The sequence below is a fragment of the Tinamus guttatus genome, unplaced genomic scaffold (assembly GCF_059628265.1).
Source record: "Tinamus guttatus ecotype Peru unplaced genomic scaffold, ASM5962826v1 Tinamus_guttatus_pri_ptg000327l, whole genome shotgun sequence".
Lineage (NCBI taxonomy): Eukaryota > Metazoa > Chordata > Aves > Tinamiformes > Tinamidae > Tinamus > Tinamus guttatus.
In genome coordinates this window covers 3,986,190-4,007,023 of record NW_028288861.1, presented here as the reverse complement: position 1 = coordinate 4,007,023, position 20,834 = coordinate 3,986,190, and the positions used below count along the sequence as shown (strand labels likewise).

At 36.5% G+C, this 20,834-nt stretch overlaps 1 protein-coding gene across 1 annotated transcript in view; it reads left to right on the top strand.

The window, feature by feature from the left end:
* Window positions 1-20,834, top strand: part of PRKD1 (protein kinase D1) — a 114,126-nt gene that overhangs the window by 77,553 nt on the left and 15,739 nt on the right. The window contains exons 5-12 of the mRNA XM_088529200.1: window positions 6,615-6,825; window positions 8,719-8,796; window positions 12,470-12,674; window positions 14,841-14,964; window positions 16,074-16,151; window positions 16,632-16,911; window positions 19,201-19,253; window positions 20,409-20,481. Of these exons, the coding sequence (XP_088385326.1) occupies window positions 6,615-6,825; window positions 8,719-8,796; window positions 12,470-12,674; window positions 14,841-14,964; window positions 16,074-16,151; window positions 16,632-16,911; window positions 19,201-19,253; window positions 20,409-20,481 (1,102 nt within the window). The remainder of the gene's footprint in view (window positions 1-6,614; window positions 6,826-8,718; window positions 8,797-12,469; window positions 12,675-14,840; window positions 14,965-16,073; window positions 16,152-16,631; window positions 16,912-19,200; window positions 19,254-20,408; window positions 20,482-20,834) is intronic.

Here is a 20,834-nt window from a genome sequence, read left to right as displayed (position 1 = left end):
ATCCTAATGCTTTATCTGTCCATTACAAGTTTTTTTCTTTTTAAATTATTTTTGAAACTAGTGGCTCTTCATTATGCAAAAACAGCTGCTGATTATCCCTGGTTTGTGTAGGATGCTGTGGTGATAATGCTAGTTAGATGGGACACATTTACACAGACAATGAAAGAAAAGGGTAATATTCATACTTGATAGGGTGAACCAGAATTCTATGATGATTTCTTGAAGTGTTTTATCTTGTATTATATCCTAGCTATGCCACTATTGTATCATGACGTACCTATTTATGCAGTAGGCACAACTGAGCTGCTGAGTCTTGCATATAGTGTGGCCATGCTAGTAGTGCAAGATACTTATATTAAAATTATTCATTACTTAAAATTATTATACTTAAAATTATGAACCACACTATGAAAGATGAAAGTAAACCTAATATTGCTGAAAAAATGTGTCTGCGAGATGCAGAAAAAAGGCTTCATTCAACATAAGCCCTAATTTGCCTGCAGTCACTAGCAGCTACTTTGCCAACAAAGTGCTTTTGTTCTGGGAAATCCCTGACTCTGTCTGAGAAGTTAATGCAGTCACATAGCTATTCCTGAAAGCCAGTAATTGTTTCTTGTTACTTTGCAAACTAAAGCAGGTTACAGGCAGAGCATTCAAACCACTGTTTGCTGGCATTGATGCCTGAGCAGGAGGTGCAAGGTACATAATAATTTCCATCTGTGGATAGTTTAATGTTACCAGATTGTGCTTAAGTCAGTTCTTTGAAGTGCTCATTTAAGCGTTTTTTCAGACCATAGCTATCTTTACTATGGTGCTTGCAGGATTAAATCCTACACTTCTCTTAAAGAGAAGAGTGTAGGAAGCCTCAAAAGACAACATATTTGATTCAGTTTTAAGTGTGGTATTTCACTATATTTAATTGAAAATTTGTTTCCCTGCCTACATTAAGTTACACTTACATCATTTAGTTTGTAAAAGAAAGCTAACATTTACATTGCGTAAAAAAATGTGGTAGTTCCTGTGGTAACATAAATACATAGCACCTCATTTGACAGTAGGTTCCTGTGCCAAAAAAAAGCTTACCTGATCCTAAGGCTTTATTATCTGCCGTCAGGATAGGAAAGAAATACTTGATACAACATGTATGCAATACTGAAAATGAAACATCATGTGGCTAGATTTTTTAGAAAAGATATGTACCACATTATTCTCAGTTTTCCAGGTAAATAAACTAACTCTTCAAAAATGTAGGCATACCTGTGTAGATTCTGACTGGGTAATTCAGTGTAGTGTACAGGATAATTTCACAATGTATTTTATATATTCAGCCTGCAAAAGATCAACGCTTCTCTGTGAAGAATTTTGGAAAAAATATATAGGAGACTATAGAATAGACTATAGTACAGTGTGTACTATTTTGGGTGAAATTGACTAGTTTGAATGGTTTTCTGGAAGTATAATTTGAAATAAAATGATCAAATATCAAAAATAAAGTTTTTCTTTTCTGGCTTCTCTAGAACACAAAGCTTTCCAGTAACATTTATCAGGATCCCTTGGAGACTTTCAGTAGGATTATTGAAACCTATAAAATGAGTCAGAGAAACAGCAGTCTGTTTTATATTTTAGGCTAATCTGTGTGGTTGGATTGGATGGCTGTTCCTGTCTTTGATCCCAAAAGACCAGTTCTCCATCCAGTCAGTATATATTGCTTCCCTTTAGTCCCTTCCGCAGCGAAGTGTCTTTTCTTTCTGAGCCTGGGAAGGATGGAAGTGGTCGTGCTGGAAGACAATCAACCTCACCCAGGCAAGAGAACAGATGAATCAATCCATTGGCAGAGAATGAGTGTTTATTCAAGTTTCTTAATTCTGTGTTGTGAAGAGGAGGATTTGGGCAATGTAAAAAAGGCAAGAAGGATCTCCCGCTGAGGGATTTTCACCTTTGGATAGTGACCATTTGGAGGACTGTCTCTTGCACAGACAAGATTCTGTACAATGGCTTTGGGCTTCTGCCTTGCTAGAGGCAAGTAGGTGTCTTCTGGGGTGGATTTAGCAAAGTCCATGAAAATAAACACAGAGAAGCTTTGATGCATTCCTACCAATGGAGAAAATTACACAAGAATCAGCTAATAAAAGCAAGAGATAAGAAGAATGGCTTGTGCTGGAGAAATGTTTGGCACCTCTCCCTTCTTGGAAGAAAAAAAGATTTTTCAAAAAAGTTTTCAAAAAAAAGTAAGCCAAAACTGTAGTTTATTTGATATTTTCATTACACAAGGCATGACTGACTTGAAATCTCTGGGTGTGAGCAGTTTCGCTGGCTTGGTTGGACACCCATGCAGTTAAGTATCTGCACATGCTTTGTGTTTGTTAGTCACTTATATTATATATATAATATTATTATATATTCTGATCTGTTAAAATGTAGAATACCTTGCTAGGATGATTGTTGTAAAGGACTGTTTAGTGTTTGGAGCAGTGCAGGCTGCGAGTTTCCATGGTGTAATCCAATTAAGCAATCATTTCCTGGGAAGCTTCCAGAGTTGCTGACTCAGTGGTCTGGCTGACTACCAGGAAAAACTAATCTATCTTTCTAACAAACTAGGCACACCAGCTGAAGAATGAGGTGCTTTGTGGAAGAGATTCTTGCTTTTATAGTGAAAATAGGATAATTTCCTTTTTTTTTCCAAGACTTCAAATTGTGACAGGCAATTGCTAATCTTCATCAACAGAAAGATTCCTTTTCCCTTATGGCCAAGAATAAAATACTGTTGGTAGGAAAGAACGGCCCTTGATATTTTGGCTCTGTGGGAGCCCTCTCCAAAGAAGACTGCTCACCTCCCTGTTGTGTTCTTATCTGCCTTACACTGGAAGTGCTGGAAATTAAAAGTTGAGTGATATTGACAGGTAGGAATTTTGTGTAGGAGGAGAAGGTCATCAACATGGAGGAAGTTAATCCTCCTCTTAATCAGTCTACCATTGGTGGGGTGGCCGCGCTGGCTGCTGCTGCCATGGTGGTTGTCACCCAGCTTACCTTCCCTTATTACTTATTGGAATGAGGAAAGCGGATAGTAACATTGCCCCAGGACAGAGGAGGGGAAGATTGGAAGCCCATCACGTGAGGCCTGGGCATGCAGGAAGGGAGAGCAGATAGAGTGCCATCTTTTCCCATGTTAGAAAGACATCAAATTTACTACTTGATCTGAAGACAGTGTAAATTGAGAATTGCTAGTGTGAGGCACAGTATGCTATCTTGCTAATCTGCAGTCCAGAGATTGCAAAATGACAGCAGAAAAGCTGAAATACACTTTTTTTTCTGTAAATAGGACTGCAAATAGAAAAAGCTGATAGTGATGTTCTACAAACATTCTTAGTCCTCCCCGTTTTTTTCACTTATTTGGAGGTAAAGGTGGTGAATTATTGAGCTTATTATGCATTCTCTGTATATTATTTTTAACAAAAATGTCAGCAGCATTTTGAATATTAAAATCATACTAATAAAATTAAGGTAGGACCAGTCTAGATTGGCTTTTTACATTAGGCCTTCCAATAGCCTATCTTTGTTCTGTATCCACTACAGCTTGAACTGTAGAAAACACGTAAATTACTAGCAAAAATGTATTTAATCACCTAATCCCTTACATTTCACAGCAGCCATATGAAGTAAATCTCAAAAATTACAAGCTGTGCTGTGACTGGCAGACATTTACAAGAAACACAAGTTTAATAACCAAAAGTACAAAAGCTCTATAAAGATAACTTGAGATTTGACCAAGGCTGATGCCCTGATGCATGACGGCTGCAGAGCTCCCTTTCAGTAGAGATTCGTCCTCAATCAGAGTCAATATATAGTGCACAGAATTCACTTTTTGTCCTACTGACCTTTTCTCAGAACAATCTGAAAGCATATAGTAGCCCATCAAAACTGAAAACCTTTCCATTGATCTGAAAAAGTAAACAAATATAGTAGATAGTTTGTCCCAACCCCATACTCCTAAATGAGATTTGATCAACCCTCTCGGCAGCCCATCTCAGTGTTCAGAGCAACTGCTGTAGGGAGGCCTCTTGCTCTGTCTGTATCATAAAAGGGCCTAAGAAGAGACTCGATACATGTGAGCAACATTACTGAAGCTCACAAACCTGCAAAACATTCAGTAAGGAAAACTGCCAAACTTCTTGTTAAAATTCTTTGAGCATGAGGTAAGCAGATATAAGTTATTTGGACTTCTGTAAAGCTTTTAGTACTATTTAGTTGCCCAAGTAAGTATTGATTTGGTAATAATTTGGAAAACAAGGGCAAAGAATGGCAAAACAAAGTAGATTCACTTTAGGTGATGTCAGGCAGGGCTCTAAGAGGCACCATGATTCATTCATGCTTTAGACAAGAGTAAGCTTATCAAGAGAGAGCTCTAGCTGCAGTGACATAATGAAAATAAACTGAGTGTATCTGTTTCCGCTTAGAGATGCTTACTTTGTCCCATCTGTTCTTTTCGATTAAAGTACATTTTGAAAGAGCAGTGTCACTACTGTGGCACTATGTGAAAAGTCCCCAAATGTCCGTTTTCAAGATGAAAATAGCAATGTATTGCAACTAATACCTTAGAGATGACAGATTAGAGTTAACCCTTTAAAGAATTGCTGTCTTCAAAAAAAATCTATATCAAAATGCAATATGTCATGTAGAACTGTTTTTGTCCTCTGCCACAGCAGTAGATTTAGAGCTAAATACCTGACTGTAGTACAGGGCTGACAGATGAATAACTGGTGTAAAGTGTTGCATTAATTTTCAAGTAGCATCAATCTGTACCAAAGATGTCCCTATTCTCCCTGCGAGTGGAAACTAAAAGGACCAAGCCAGTTTTTCTGCCTCTTTTTCCAAGCTTTTTCTCTTCTGCAAGTATTGGGTTATGCTGGTTCTGTCTGACCCTGTTTACAGGGAGTTTGCCCAAGTTGAGTTTGTGCTGTGTATGTTGGCCCTTTCTTCCGTTCTCACTGGGCTTCCACCTGCCTGTTAATGTTGGCTTCAAGAGACTTAATACATCTGCCTTGGAATTATTAAGCAAGTAATGTTACCAATTGAAAGATACCAAATAAGTATAGTCCTAAAATGAAATTTGTTTTTTTGTTCATTCGCTTGTTTTTCCAAATGTGTAGCTGCTTTACAGAGCATAAAAACAGAAAGTAAACACTTAATATCAAAGTATTTACCTGTACCTTTTCCAGTATTATTTGTGATAAAGAAAAGACAGAAGGTTTCTTTCTTTTTTTTCTCACTTTTTTCCATCTAATTCGTTTATGGTGATCATCCATAACTAGATATTCACATGTACATTGCACATTTCTCCTTGCTTTGGCAGGAGTGCATTTATACAATAAATAAACATGTGATGTGATTGTTGTCAATTAGCTCTAATGTTCAGCAAACCTAGCATGTATGCTTCTTTGGAAAGACAGATAGTTTTGCAGTATAATCAAAAGAAAATTTTGCTGTTCACAGTAAGAAAAATAAATGGTTTTCAGAAGAAAGATTTATATTTTTGTTTGGCAGATACATTGAGAAGGTAAAGCCTAGAATTACTTAATTTCTTTTGCCATCAAAGTGACTTTCAAATGTTTATAGAAGCATGCAGCAATGCATTTTAAATTTTTGGTAACCAGGAAATAATAATAATCATCTCCGATGGAGATTTTACTGCATCATTAGTTTGAAACAAAGCAGCTTATCAATTTCAGCCAGTCTAAAGCTTCAACTTTGCTAGAGAATGAATAAATCATTTTCTAGCCCTTACTTACCAGGTCTTATCCAAATGATAGACAACATGCTGAGTTTTAAATGATCAAGCTGCATCTTGTCACTTATTTTCTCCTTTACATTTTAACTATGGATGTAGTCGGTTGTCTCTCAAGGACAGGTCTTAACATGAGACATTTTTCTCGATCAGTCATTTTCTGCTGTAATTATCCTATTCACACTGGAATTAATTTAGCCAACAAATAATGTAACTCATTTATTTTAGGAATTCTTTTGTTTCCATACCTTAGAGTGAGTTTCTCACTCCTTACGTGCTTATACATACATATTAAAATATCTATTCTGGTCTATCATTATACGTAGTGATAGTAAAAATTATAAATAAAGGTGATTAATTGAAAATACTAATATGTTTTCTGTCAAAATATTTCATCTATGTAGATCAATGCAGTAACTTTCCTTTTAATGTTTGCACAAAAACTGCTGCCTTTTGAAGTAAGGGATAAAACAGAATAAAAGATGAAAAAGAAGGCTTACATGTTTTTATTGGAAAGCAAAATTCTTTGGAGTAATTTTTTAGTGAATATTTTCATTTTGCTCACAAATGTATTTTTACATGAAAAACTGTTTCACCCATCCATATTCAAATGTATGATATGAGTGTTGGCAGAGATATCATTTGATGCCATTCCAATTTTTCAAAAGCAGTCTTGGAGAGGGATACGTTGCTGTTCTATTGGTGTTCAGGAGCACCTACATTAGTGTTTATGACAGATGATTTACTGTTCTTGAAGCAAGTATGTGTGAAAATTATATTCTTTTAAAAACGAATAAGCCATAATTATCGATTTTTTAAATGTGTTTTGCAGCAAAAGACACCATCAGAATCATTCACTGGTCGAGAGAAGAGATCAAACTCACAGTCCTACATTGGACGACCTATTCAGCTTGACAAGATCTTACTTTCCAAGGTTAAAGTGCCTCACACATTTGTCATCCACTCTTACACACGCCCAACAGTTTGCCAGTATTGTAAGAAGCTTCTCAAAGGACTTTTTAGACAGGGTTTGCAGTGCAAAGGTAAGTGTGATAAATAGTGCCCTGAATGACACTTTACAACCTGAAATAAATTAGAATTTAATGAAATAGTTTTTCACAGGCTATATCTTCATTATCCATACTTGATGATTTACATAAAACCATAAGTCTATTTTAAGAATAATGTATGTTAAAATCATTTCTTTCTTGGTGCCTTGATTAGCAGTTCTTACTCATGTTAGCAATTTGCAGGAGTCTAATAGTAACCTTCCTAAAAGCTATATATATTAAAACTAGTAACTTAGCATTTAAATGGTTACTGTGTAATATTGCTCAAGATTTCTTCACTGAACTGTCTTGGTGTAGACTTACAAACTATTTACATTGGATTAACCTGGGATTCAAATTACAATTGTGGCTCTCCGGAAGCTGGCTGCATGACTATTTTTACCCAGGTCTACCTTTGAGGTAGTATATATCTTAATTTAGGGCTAAATTACCTTATATGTGGCACTAGGCAAGAACATTCACACAGGCAGTTATGGCAGAATAGCTGGTAAAAAGTATTCTTAATCTTCCTTGTCTCCTGTCCACAAACTCTTACACTTGAAATGAAGCAAGCACATGACTTTCAGTAACTCAGGGTTTTGAGGGTGAGACATAATGGAAATAAAAAAGGAGCTTATATGAGAATATAAAAAGATATTTCGCCATATCTTACTCATGGTGTCTTAAGCCTCAAGTATTTATACCTAAGCATAGCTTAGACTATTGGTTCACTACTGGTCATCTAGAATGTGTAAAAATACGAAGTGTTGTCTATGCTAAGATGTTAGCGGATATTGGCCAACAGGTCCTTAAAAACACCTTTGATTAAAATACATATAGCTTTCATAAAATTCTTCAGTGTATATACACTGTGTATAAGTTAACCAGTATATATTTATGAGTGCAGCTGCCTTAAACTAATACGCTGCAAAAATTCAAGATTGAGTTAATTTAACCCAGTAATGTGATTCTTATGTGATTTAACTAAAGCAAGTACTGAATAAAGGCCTCATTTGTTTAAGTTCACTTTGAATTTCAGTGACATTAACAAATATTAACCAGATTTAAAAAAATATTTACCTGGATTTGGCACTGCTTGCTTGTGTTTTGAATCAATCTAAAGTTAAATAATTATGAGTTATGGATGTAGACATCCTTAGGAGAGTCTATCTTTCCTGACCCTTTGCATTCCCAGCTGTGTTAATATATCACTGCTCTTAGCTGAAGCAAAGTATGTTCCGGAAGTCAAAAGAAAACAGTTTAAACGACATCTTAAAAAGTGCTATTTACAGAAATGCAAAGAGGGAAAGACAGAGTGAAGTAAACTACCTGGACAACAGAGAGAAAGAGTATTGAAGGAGTCCTGCACTAAATCCAACCTAAAACACCAAATTAAGAATATGTAGTGATACAAAGAACAAGTGTCTTCTTGTTTGTAATTGTTCTCTGGGTGTCTGCTGCTTCAGTTTTCAGTCCTCAATATTTGATGTGTAGTCAGGTTTTCAAGCTGTAGTGGATATTCTGCAGCCTGATCTGATTCTCTAACTGGAAAAACAAGGCTGGCCTTTTAGCCAAGCGCAGAGATCTCCAGATTGCTCCCCTAGATGATTCTAGCATTCCCAGCTCCTCCAGCTAAAGCCTCCACCCAGTTGCTGTAAGTAAGTAATGCTTTCCTTTCCCCTCGGGGAAGCTGCTGGTGTGTTTATCCTGCAAGTTCCACTGGCAAGTGGCCTGCAGCCAGGCCAATGCTCACTGGACACATCAAGTTGACTTTGTATTAGCAAAATGATAGGGCTTGACATTTATAGTCTGGATAGCGGGAAAAATACAATTATGCCACAGAAAAAAAGGAGAAAATAATTTTACTGCGTTACTTTTTCTTACCAGACTGTAGGTTCAATTGTCACAAACGCTGTGCTCCTAAAGTGCCAAATAACTGCCTGGGGGAAGTTGCCATTAATGGAGGTGAGTTGCTTTAACAATTATTTCTGTCATTGTTTAAGCCACCAGTTAAGTAAAAGAGAAATGTAATACTGCGATGTTGACAAAGATATGTTTTTCCATTACTTGGGAGTGGCTTTTCCTCTGTGATATTTCTATTGTATATTGAAGATGAAGTGTGGGAGGAACTGCATTAATGGTTCATATATCATTTTCTCAGAACATGTGTCTTCAAAATACATAGCACTGAAAGACAGGCTCAGCTGTGCCATATAGGCAGAGCAGGTAGGTGATTTCAGCAAGAAAAAGGTCTGGGTGAATGTGGGCTTGTAGAATGCCAAAACAACCCCAAAAGCCACAGGCTTTAGATGTTGGCATTCACCTGTCAGATACAAACACAATACGGTTTTTTAATCTGGGAAGGGAAAAATTATTTGTTTTAGGACAATCTTCCTGAGATAAAATGTATACCTGGAAGAACTGGAAAAGCCCTCCAGGAAAAAATTCCACCCCTTCCTTTTGGCATGAAAGTAGTATCAGTTGCCAGAAATGAAAGCTTGAATATCTGCCGGTTTTCCCGTGCATGTGGTGTCGATTTTATGTCAAGTATGGGAATGTATGAGTAGGCTTGACAGAAGGTACTAGAGAAAAAAAGAGTTGTTGTAGACGAGTTGTTGATTGCCTTGAAAATGTCACTTTTATATGTGATAAGGGAATGAAAAATGTCGTAACTTGTTCAATAGCTAATGGATATGACAATATTAAGTTGTCAACCTGAACTGCTTATGACATTAATAAAGTATTAATCACAGCTTTATTAGATAGTCTTTTTAAAACTTAAAATCAATAATTACTTTATTAAACAGAGGTCAAGAATTTTGAAAATTAGGAATGTTAACTAATTATCTTTTTAGCAATGTAACTGTATTAGTTCAAAGATTTATGTTAATGTCACATTTTTAAAAAAGTCTTTACACCACTTATGCCTTACTTTACCATTAACTGTTGTACAATATATTTATTTCTTTAGGATTACAAGTACCGATATTTATGCAAGGAAGAATATGGCTTGATTCTCATGTCCAAGATCTAAAAATATGCTAGGATATATTAATTTAATTGATAGCGGTGTAGAGTTGTCCTTGTAGGAATCCTGAGTATGTCTGAGAAGCAAAAATCCTTTTTATGCAGTTACATTTTCTATCCCACCTCTACTTTTTGACATTGCAAATAGTTGTAAGCGTAAAGAACTGAAGAGTTGGAGAAAGTCATGAAGTCTGCCTATAAATTATAGGATGTGGCATACTTCTTATGGCATTATTCTTAGGTTCAGACTGAGAGAGCAGTGCATAAGAGGCTTGATCAAAAGGAGAAAAATGTTAAGAGAAAAGAGCAAGACAATCATTATTTCTGGACAGCTGGACTAAAAGAACAAAATTTACATTTCTTTCTGAATCACTCCTTCCAGTTCCTTCTTTCCATCTCAGACAGCTGCAGTTCATCTTTTCGACACCCTGCCCCCTTTCCTCTCCTCCTTTCCCCCAAAAGTAACTTGCCATTTCTGCTGACTTGCCTCCTACACATGAATCTGATGCTGGGCTGGTGAGGAGTAATGGCTTGTCTGTGGGAAGAGCTGAGCGAGGAAAGCTTGTGCAAAGCCACTTGTGGTGAGAACACTGATTCCAGGCAGGATTCTAGAATGTGATAAGTTTCCTCTGGTGCAGCTCCCTAGACTCCAAGGCCCTTGGAGGAGGCCTAGGCCCTTGGAACTCTCCCTCTTACAATTTATAGTATTTGGCTTTTCCCCAGTATCTAGTGAGTTTTCTACCACCAAATTATACCCCTAGTAGAACTTGTTACTGCTTGTCCTACACGAGTGATGTAGGGCCCTTAGAATTAACATAGGCAGTTGCATCCGGCTATCCTATTTTTATTTTGACAGAAATTTAGTTCACAGTATTTTCCATGTTAATAAATAAAATACAATATCTGCCACCCTGTCCATCTGCTCTGTGATACATCTTCCCCAAAATAGTAACTGCAGGCAGAACTGAAGCAACGACATCCCAAGTATGGTCTCATTAATAAACACATTAAACACTAAATGCGGGAGGTTATTTTTAACTGGTTGTGGGTTTATTATAAATAACAATAAAAAACATGTTGTAGAAAAGAGAGACCTGCACAGTAAATGACATTCATGACTGGTAGGCTCCTTCTGCTAGAAAGCAAGTATAATTTGTCTCTGTCATACATCAATAACTTATATCCAAACATTTTACTCTACATGGAAACAAATCTTTCAGCTGTGCACTTCCAATTCTAGGCAAATGGCATCTATTCTAAGCTTTCTGCTGTCAGCCAGTTCAATGTGCTTTTTCATCTGGGGCATTCTCCCCTCTGACTGGCAGGAACCTTCCACACAATTAGAGGCGAGTGTCTCAGTGAGAAAGAACATTAGGTGTCTTCCATGGGATTTTACCTTGCTTCAAATTGCTGCCCCAGGCTCCCTGCTTAGCTCCTGAGGCAGGGCAAGTATCCTAGAAAAGTTAATGCTGTCTTTCCCATCTGACAGCATTGATGATATTGATATGTCAGTCACAGCCTGTATAATGGCAGGTTGAGTTTAAACAAAAAAGTGTTTTGATTTTTTTTCATAATGCAAATCCTTAGCTTAATAGCTTTAAAACTCTCTCTTCCTTTTTGCTTTCCAGATAAATCTCTTCACAAGTAGAAATACAGTAGAAGTTATTCCTTACTTTGATCTTGCTTGGGTATCTCTAATCCTGAGAATGGATTGTTCAACATTATTTAAATTTAAGCAATATATTATTAAATTTAACATTGGAAGTTATTGTTAATGCTATGCCAGAATCATAGTTTATGTCTAGAAGTTATTCTTATTTTACAAAAAGCAAAATTAATGCAGCATTTTCCTCATTCTCTGGGCTTATGAGCGGGCAGTTTAATCTAAGAGAATGGGAGGTAAATTTTATGTCTTCCATTCATCTCCATTTATTTTTTATTTTTTTTGTAATTCCATTGCCAGACTAAGTGAAATCTTAATGTTTTTCTCTTTGCTATGTTACACTGGAGGTTTTGATGTTTATCTAATGTTTCCTTAATAAGGATAGAGAATCTTATCACAATATATTAGAGTTGTATTAGAGAACACTGGTGCAAAGGAAATAGCCTTTTTTTCCCCAAAAAAATATATTTTGCATTATGAGTCTTGGGAATTTTTTCAATAAATCACATTTGTGTCATCATCATAATACAAAATTCCTAGTTTTGAAATTACTGATGTACTAGCATTGATTTGCAGCTGTAGCCTGCCAACAGCATCAAGCCTGTACACAACATCCAAGCTGTATAGAAAATCTGCCAGAAGATGTAAAAAATAAAGCCTATAGAGAGTTTGAATAGAAGTCCATGCATAAGAAATTCTGCCTTGACTTTGGCAGTTTTTAATAGAAAATTGTATTTCTGAAAATATTTGTTTGATGAGTTTCCAGCTTTCTGTAATGATTTTCCCAGTGGCCAGTGTAGGACTATGTTTTACCAGTTTAAACTGAGTGGAGACAAACCAGAGAATAGAGTTCAGGAGAGAACATAAATTTTCCTTAAGCCCCAAATGTGGTAGGACTTAGTGATTATTGCATGTTTCCAGATAATAACTTCAGAAATAATGTTCCAGATCTCCTTAGTCCTGGGGCTGAGTCTGATGTGGTCATGGAAGAAGGGAGTGATGACAATGACAGTGAAAGAAACAGTGGTTTTATAGATGACATGGAAGAATCTATAGCTCATGATTCTGAGATATCAATGACGGGATGCCACAGTGACAATGGGGAAATGCAGGATCCTGATGCAGATCATGATGAGTCTAACAGGATGATCAGGTGAGCTGGGAAGCATAATTTCCGTCTTCTTTTATGTTTCTTAGTATCATGACTCAGGCTCAAGTAGAAATCTACTTGGGCCCATTCCTCACTCCTTTTTGTTGCAGAGATGAGTGATGTGTAATGGTCCTGAAACAGGAATGCAACTGCTTTTCTGAATATATGTGTTAGGATTTTAAGAGAAACTTAAATATTATTGTCAAGTTGAAATAGCACCCAAAAACTGATGTGTAAGTGATTGTCACAGATCTACTTTGTTATGAAAATCATGTTGTGAAACTTCTTTTTGCAAGTGAAAAATGGAGAACTTTTTTTTTTTCATTTTTCCCAAGCATTTTTCCCTTGTTAAGAAGTGCAATTTGGGTTTGAAGGAAAATAGTAGCATTATTTTTAATCCATTTTCGTTAAAAAATGAACAGTGAGAATGTTCAAGTTTGAATAAAATATCATATGGGAAAGGTTTCTTGCATCCACAGTGAAATCCTAGTTGAAAAATGTAAACAGCAAGTGAACAAGCATCAACAACAAAAAGCCAAAACCATATATCAGCATGATCATTTATCCTGACAGCTTTGTGACAGCAGTATTCAGTTTTCTTTAAAAAAAGAGGAGATCTTTGGAATAGCTACTTGTCTACCAGTTACTCTACTCACCTAGGATATGGCTGAGTGGCAGAGCTTTAAATCTGAGCCTTCAGAGTGTCTCTCCAAGAAGTTGCTGGTTATTCTGGTGTTATAATATCTTTAAAAATATATTTTAACAGTATTGGAATGTCGGTAATGTGAAACATGAACAGTTTTTCAATTCTCAGAATTTCACAGGCTAGGACAATTCTTTAGGGACTGGGACTACTCAGGAGTGACCATATACCGCAAAATGCGATGCAAGAAAATGGTCAAAGTGCTATTGCGCTGCAAATTGGGACAGCTTGTTTAATGGAAAAAAAATGCATAAGCAATTGCGATATCTGATCTAGGCATATTGTTTGTAGTTTTTTTTATACCTATAGCAAGAAGGAAAGTTTGAAAACCAGATGTAGTAATTTCAAGCAAATTACAAAAGTTTTTATGAGATTCTGTGAAGGACACTCTTAGCATTTTGATTTGAAAATGCCAGTTCTTAAAAAGTTGCTCACTTCCAGGTTGCACTGCTGTGAATGAGGGCTATCTGCAGACATTCACAGTCAAGAACAGATGTGGACATTTAAGATATTATGGTTCTCCTGCTGGTGGTTCTTGCCTTTCTTTGCTTTGGTTTTTGTACCAATAGCTTTGCCAGCAGAGCTGAATTCATGAGTCTCTCTGTGCTCTGCTTTCATGTCAAATGCAGTAACTCAGTTTAAAGTTCTGCCAAAAATAACTACATGTGGAAGCAGATCATGAGTCCATATTTCATTACACAGAATGTGTTAACTCCAGTAGTAAGGGAAATGGAGAGGTGGGCTTGGTTGCTTGTTAAACTTCTCCAGCTAGATAGTCCACATTTTATACTGTCAAGTTCCCATGTCCTTCTAGGTTACTGTTTGTCAAATGAGTAGTGGAAATCTTCAGTGTGTGGACTCCAGAGTACGAGACAAAGAATTTAGGTCCTTTACTTTGAGGATAAAATGTTTTTGCTTAAAGCTGTTTCACTGAGAGGTTCCAGTGGCCTCCCTGCCATACTTTGCAAATGCACACACACACATGCAGCTTTTACTACTCTGAAAACTGTATTTGAACTTCAAGAAAGATAACAGAATGGCCAGTAATGTTTACTGTGGTTGTAAGAGATTCAAGATTGAGTACTATTCTGAATCATGCAGAGATTGAGCTAAATCTCCCACATCCTACCTTAAGCACCTAGGCATTTGCTCATTTTATTCACTCCTCTTTAGGGGTATTTGTGCACGTGTAAGGCTTTAGAAGGTGTCTGACATCCTGCAGCATTGATTTTTTTTTTCCTTTTTTCCTTTCCTTTTCAAAGATACTTGGAAAGACAAACAAAGTAGTGTCTAGTCCAGGTCTGTTAGTGAGTACAAGTTGAAACATGGCTATTGTGTACATACATATATATACACACACACATATATATACGTATATATGCCTATATATATCTCTCTCTCATTTTGAAAGAATTTTCTGTCCAACATTATGTTATCTTAAAAACCTTTACTGATTTATTTTTAAGCCCTTCAACCAGCAACAATATTCCATTAATGAGAGTGGTACAATCTGTGAAGCACACGAAAAGGAGAAGCAGCACAGTAATGAAGGAGGGCTGGATGGTTCACTATACAAGCAAGGACACACTGGTGAGAAATGTTAAGGAAGATCCGTCTATATATACCTCCTATATAATAGTACAGAATTCTAATAATACTAATATTTTCAAACCCTAATAATACTCAGATAAAGTCACTCCTATAAGGTGTTTATTTGCAGTATTTGTGCATCGTGAAGTTCTGACTCTTGATATAGTTGAGACCAACACTGCTAGAAATAAATACTCACTTTTCCCTACATAGAGACAGTTACAGCCAAACATCCCCAAATGTCCAAAAATGTCAGTTCTATTGTCATAAGCAGCCAAATGTGAAGACATTTGGATGAAAGTAAAACATACTATTAACACCTCAGGGGTTCTGGAAAGTAGGCTTACCTTCCATCTGCAATTTCCTAGGTATCTGACTGTTAGGTGAATTGAGACTTCTATAAAACGTACTTGGTACAGAAAAATCATTTTTCATTCAGAGCTGCTAAAACAAGAATAAGAGCTTCAGTTTGTGGCATTCTGAAGTGAGCCAGGGTCTTAAAACTTGCACAAAAAGAAAGTTGAATTATTTTAGCAGCACACCTGTAGCAAACTGCTGAGTGTAACATAGACTTCAAAGTAACATTTAAATCATAGAATCATAGAATGCTTAAGGTCGGAAGGGACCTCTAGAGGTCATCTAGTCCAACCCCCCTGCACACACAGGGTCACCTAGAGCACGTGGCACAGGACTGCGTCCAAGCGGGTTTGGAAGATCTCCAGAGAAGGAGACTCCACAACCTCTCTGGGCAGCCTGTTCCAGGGCTCTGTCACCCTCACTGTTAAGATTTTTTTCCTTAAGTTCCTGGGGAACTTTTGGTGTTTCAGTTTGTGGCCATTATCTCTAGTTCTATCAGTGGCCACCAATGAAAAGAGGCCAGCACCATCCTCCTCCTTTCAAACTTGAATAATTTGAACACATCTAGGTTCTATAAGCCCCTATAAATTTTAAACACAAATATAGATCACTCCTAAAAATTTTGCAATAAAAGGGGAAACTTTATCCTCCACAATTCAACCTTTTAAATTTAAATGAAGGTTTTTGGAATGAGCATTTCATCAATTTACTTCAAAAGTGTTAGAAAGTTTATTTATTATTGTTTATTGCAGAGGAAGAGACATTACTGGAGACTAGACAGCAAATGCATTACACTTTTTCAAAATGATACTGGAAGCAAATATTATAAGGTAAGGAATATTTTTTCCATCTCTTCTTCTACAAGTAGCATATAACAACTGGAGTGAATTGCTATGTTAATAAAAGAAGCATGCAAGCAGTGTAACTTTGATCTATGTTTGTTTTCATTATTTAACCTACATATGCTTTGTCTTCGCAACAAAACCTCAGATCAGAAGTTAATGTGTCAGCAAACAGTGAGATGGTGTGGAAATGGAGTGTTTCTCATGACACCTCAGTCTTCGATAAGTTTAATAATTAAAGTTCTGAAACTTTTGGTATTTTACCATCAACAGACTTCTGCTATGAACTTTCATGTTACAGGAGCCTTTTGATCATACAAGATGCATGTGGTTAAAAGTAACAGCTAAATTATAACTTAGTTAAAACTCATATATGCATTTTATATGTGTGTATATATATATATGTGTGTGTGTATACATACATAAGTTGATAATCTACACAGAATATAAATCATCTTTTCATTTCAGGAAATTCCATTGTCTGAAATTTTGTCTCTGGACCCTGCAAAAACTTTCACTTTACTGCCTCAGGGAGCCAGTCCTCACTGTTTTGAAATAAGCACAGCAAATATAATCTATTATGTTGGAGAAAACATAGAAAACCTTGCAAGTGTTCCACTAAATAACAGTGTTCTCACTAGTGGTATTGGCACAGATGTGGCAAGAATGTGGGAGATGGCAATACAGCATGCTTTGATGCCTGTCATCCCTAAAGGGGCATCAACTGGATCAGGACCAAATGTACACAGTAAGTTTATTCATTTCTTTTATTTCCAATAAATATAGTTATAGAACAAATGACTATATTGCTGAAGGTTCTCCGTGTTTGGAAAGGAAGTACTGCATAGCTAATAAAGGCTATTCCATCATGGCCTATGACCTATCCATGTATTGTTTTAGAAGTTGCAGTTTATTTCCAGTTGATGCTAAGGAATCTGGATAAATACACAACATGCAGGGTTTTTTAGCAAGCATGTAGTTGTTCTGTATGTAAGACATCTGCATCCTCTTTGTGTTGTTGACATGAACGGCCTTCTTATGTGTAGGCATGAAGTTTTCTGAGCTCTGGTTAGGAATTGATAGATTTTTTTTTTCCCCCTCATGCCTACAATTTATGTTTCTTTCTGTCTACAGAAGCAGCTGTTCACTCTTTTTGGTGACCACAGCATAGGTGAAATGCCCCCTTTCATCACATTTGGCTGTTTGACTGACATAAACATTGTCCTATACTGAGATGCAATGAGTTCAAGTGTGAAGGACAGCAGAAGAGGCAGTTATCACCCAGTGATAATGGTAGAATGTATCTTAGCCTCACATTTACATACATTTGGGTAATTCTCCACCAAAGCTGACAGGTTATGTAAAACAAATACAAATCCCATTTAAATTTAGCTCTGGTACTGATAACAAAGTAGCTGCAGCAGCAGAGAGCAAAAAACCCACATAATAAAACAGGTACACTTTGTGTAGCTCACCAGCACCAGACATGGGCCTCTGTTGCTGCTCTGCAACTTACATCCAGTTGAGGCAGTGTAAGGCAAATCTGGACATGTCTACACAGGCTGGATTAGACCTTCTGTTCCAATGTGTACCCGAGGTACCACTTGACAAGTGGATGATACTAATGCAGTGTGAAATGCTAGTGAAAGCAAGAACTTTGGAAACCAAGCAATAAAACAGACAGCATGTTTCTGTGGGCAAAACAGCTCAGAATATATCAGTGCGGTCCTTTGCTTTTGCTAGACTGAGTTCCTACATTAAAAAAAAGGTCACATTCTGGCCGTCATTTCAATCAAATTAGTTTTCTGCTGCTTCTAGTCTGAGCTCAGCATAGCTGGCCGAGAAGGCTTGACTGGCAATGACAGATGACAGCTGTCTTCACTGTCTTCTCTGCCTCTTGGGAAGTTTGAAAATTTTCTCTGTAAGTTAGTAGTCATCTTCGGGTGTTTTTATTTTTTTTTGAGTGAAGCTAAGTATGGCAACTTACTGTCTTCCACTCAAAACATAAGATACATTTTTTTGTCCTTGCTTTCTCTCATTTACACACAAAGTATCATACACATATGAATCAGCAATGATGAAAAGCCTCTGCCAAACTGGAACACTACCTTCCCAAAAGAGCTTGTTCCTAGGAAGAAAAACGGAGGAAATAAGCCGCATACAGGGTCAAAGTTACTCGTGGTGCTTGGTGCACTGGTGGACAGTTTTCAGTGCATAACAGTTTCTACAGTAGAGGGCTGATGGGGCTGAAATCCGTATTGAGCAAATGAAAATTCAGCACTAAAGTAAGTTTCAGTCAGTGGTAGGAGATGTAGACAGAAATGCTCTGAACAACCATCCTTTCTTCCCTAAAATGACATATTTGTGTAAATGCAGTTAGCAATAAATATAATCTCCAATTTTACTGAGGCTATTATTTGTTAACCTTAACAGGTTTCCAGTTTGAAAAGATTATGGAAAAGTCCTGGGCTCTGAATTCATAGAAGTTTGTTCTGCTTTCTGTTGTATTAAAGTGCAAGATTTTTCTATCCATTGGGTGTCTTAATAATGATCCTTAACCCAGTTGAAATGTGCCTTTTTAACAATAAACGCATCAATATGAATAACCACTGGCCTTTTTCTGAAAGCTAACTAGCATTAAATACATTGTATGTGACATTGCAAATCAATACTAAATAAGTACAATTCACCCTAGTTGCACTCATACTACTTGTGTAAGGGGTTTAAAGCTCAAAAATAGAACAACAAAAAAGTAATAATAAGCTTCTAAATGGGAATTATGAGATTACTCTATTTAAAAAATAAGTACTGAAATGTATAAGCTTCTTTCCTGTAGCTTGGAAAAGTCTATTGTTCAAATCACCTATTTTGGGACTGGTGCAATTTTGTATTGGCTGGGAGATGAACAAGATGACCTAATTGGTTCAGTTTCTAGGGTTGTCAGTAGATATTGATGTGATGTAAATGTCATTTCCTATTACTACATGTTTGAACTAAAAGCACAGCTGTTTGAAGTATATTTTACTTTCTTCCCCAGGGGATATATCCATCAGTATTTCAGTGTCAAACTGCCAAGTTCAAGAAAATGTGGTGAGTGTTCTGTGAATGCTAGACATGATATGATTAAGCTTGCAAAGTCATTGATCTGTTTTGGAAAATGAAATGTTAGAGAGAAGTTCCTATCAGCCATTTTTCACTTACACTGTAGAAATAGAATCAATTAACTTTTGAGAAAAGTCATCTTCCTGTAATTCTTGTGCTTCAAGGAAAAGGTGTAATTTAGGTAACTCAGCTTAACTGAGAATTTAACTACCTATCCTGTCGCTTACTGACTATCAGAAAGAAGAATGGGCTGTATAGCTTATTAGTTCATGGAATTTCAGTCAGATGAATATAGTAAGACAAATAACAAGCCTTGGTAAATATAGCTTTTCCTTTCGTAGCTGAGAGATTAGACATTCTTCATTGTACATCCTTCCCAAAAGATGAAACTTCATCTGAAGAAGGATATGTATAAGTTGCTACACATATAGAAAAAGGTTTTCGGACTCTCTTTCACTAGGAATTTTGGTTATGGGGCATCTGGTCAAGGAGAATTATGTTTTCCTTACTCATAGGCAGAAGAAATCAGGACTGTTTGCAGCAAAGTAAAGTTCTGGTATTTGCCAGAAAAGAAAGGAAAGAATTACCTGGAAGTGTCCTTTTATATTCTAAGGAAAAGCAAGAACAATCTTTATCATCAACTCTTTCGTTCTTTTGCTCTTCTTTTTATATGCTGCTCTTTAAATATCAGGAAAATGGAACTGAATTCAAAACCTGGAGGTTATCTAGGATTTTTATAAAGACAGTTTTAACTCTTGGTTTTTCTCTTTCCATAAAACCAAGGATTTTTATGAAAATCCTGCTAGATCAAGGATCCTCAGCTGGGTCCTCTGGGTAGAGTGTTGCTAACAGGATCCCTTCTGTTTCCATATGTACATTGGTTTTAAGATTTGATGAAGATTAATTATAATGTAGCCCATGGCAGACTACTTGCCTGTAAGATGGCAATGGCTGAAACTTAGCTGAAGATTCTCCTTTCTGCATTTTTCTTCCCTGCCTTATAAGAAAACTCACATGAATGCTTTTGGTATTTTGAAATGTCCAGAAGTAAACGTATGCTAGTTCCCATTAGAAAAATCAAATGAAATAAAAATCTTGCTACCCTATTTCAGAGCTTAATAATCATTATGTTTACATAAACAGGACATTAGCAGTGTGTACCAAATCTTCCCAGATGAGGTGTTGGGATCAGGACAGTTTGGAATTGTTTACGGAGGTAAGACTTTGTTTCATTGTACAGCTATGCTTGAGACAGAAAACCTTTGAATTATGAAAATATTTGGACTCTGAATTGATTTGTTACAGAAATTAGTTGCCAATTGTTTCGTATATACAGCATTCTTTAACCAAATAGGCCTCTGACCAACCAGCTGCAAAGAGTATGGTTTAAGAACAGGGTTTAAGAACTGACTATGAGAAAGTCAGTTTTGCACGTCATACATTCACTTTAATGTATATAGCTTAACTGCAAAGCTGACTTGCTAGTGCATAGGCTGGTTTATGTGCTTAAACAGATTTTTTAAGTGGTTATAGAACATAAGAAAAGTTACCTTGTCAAGGGGAAGAAAG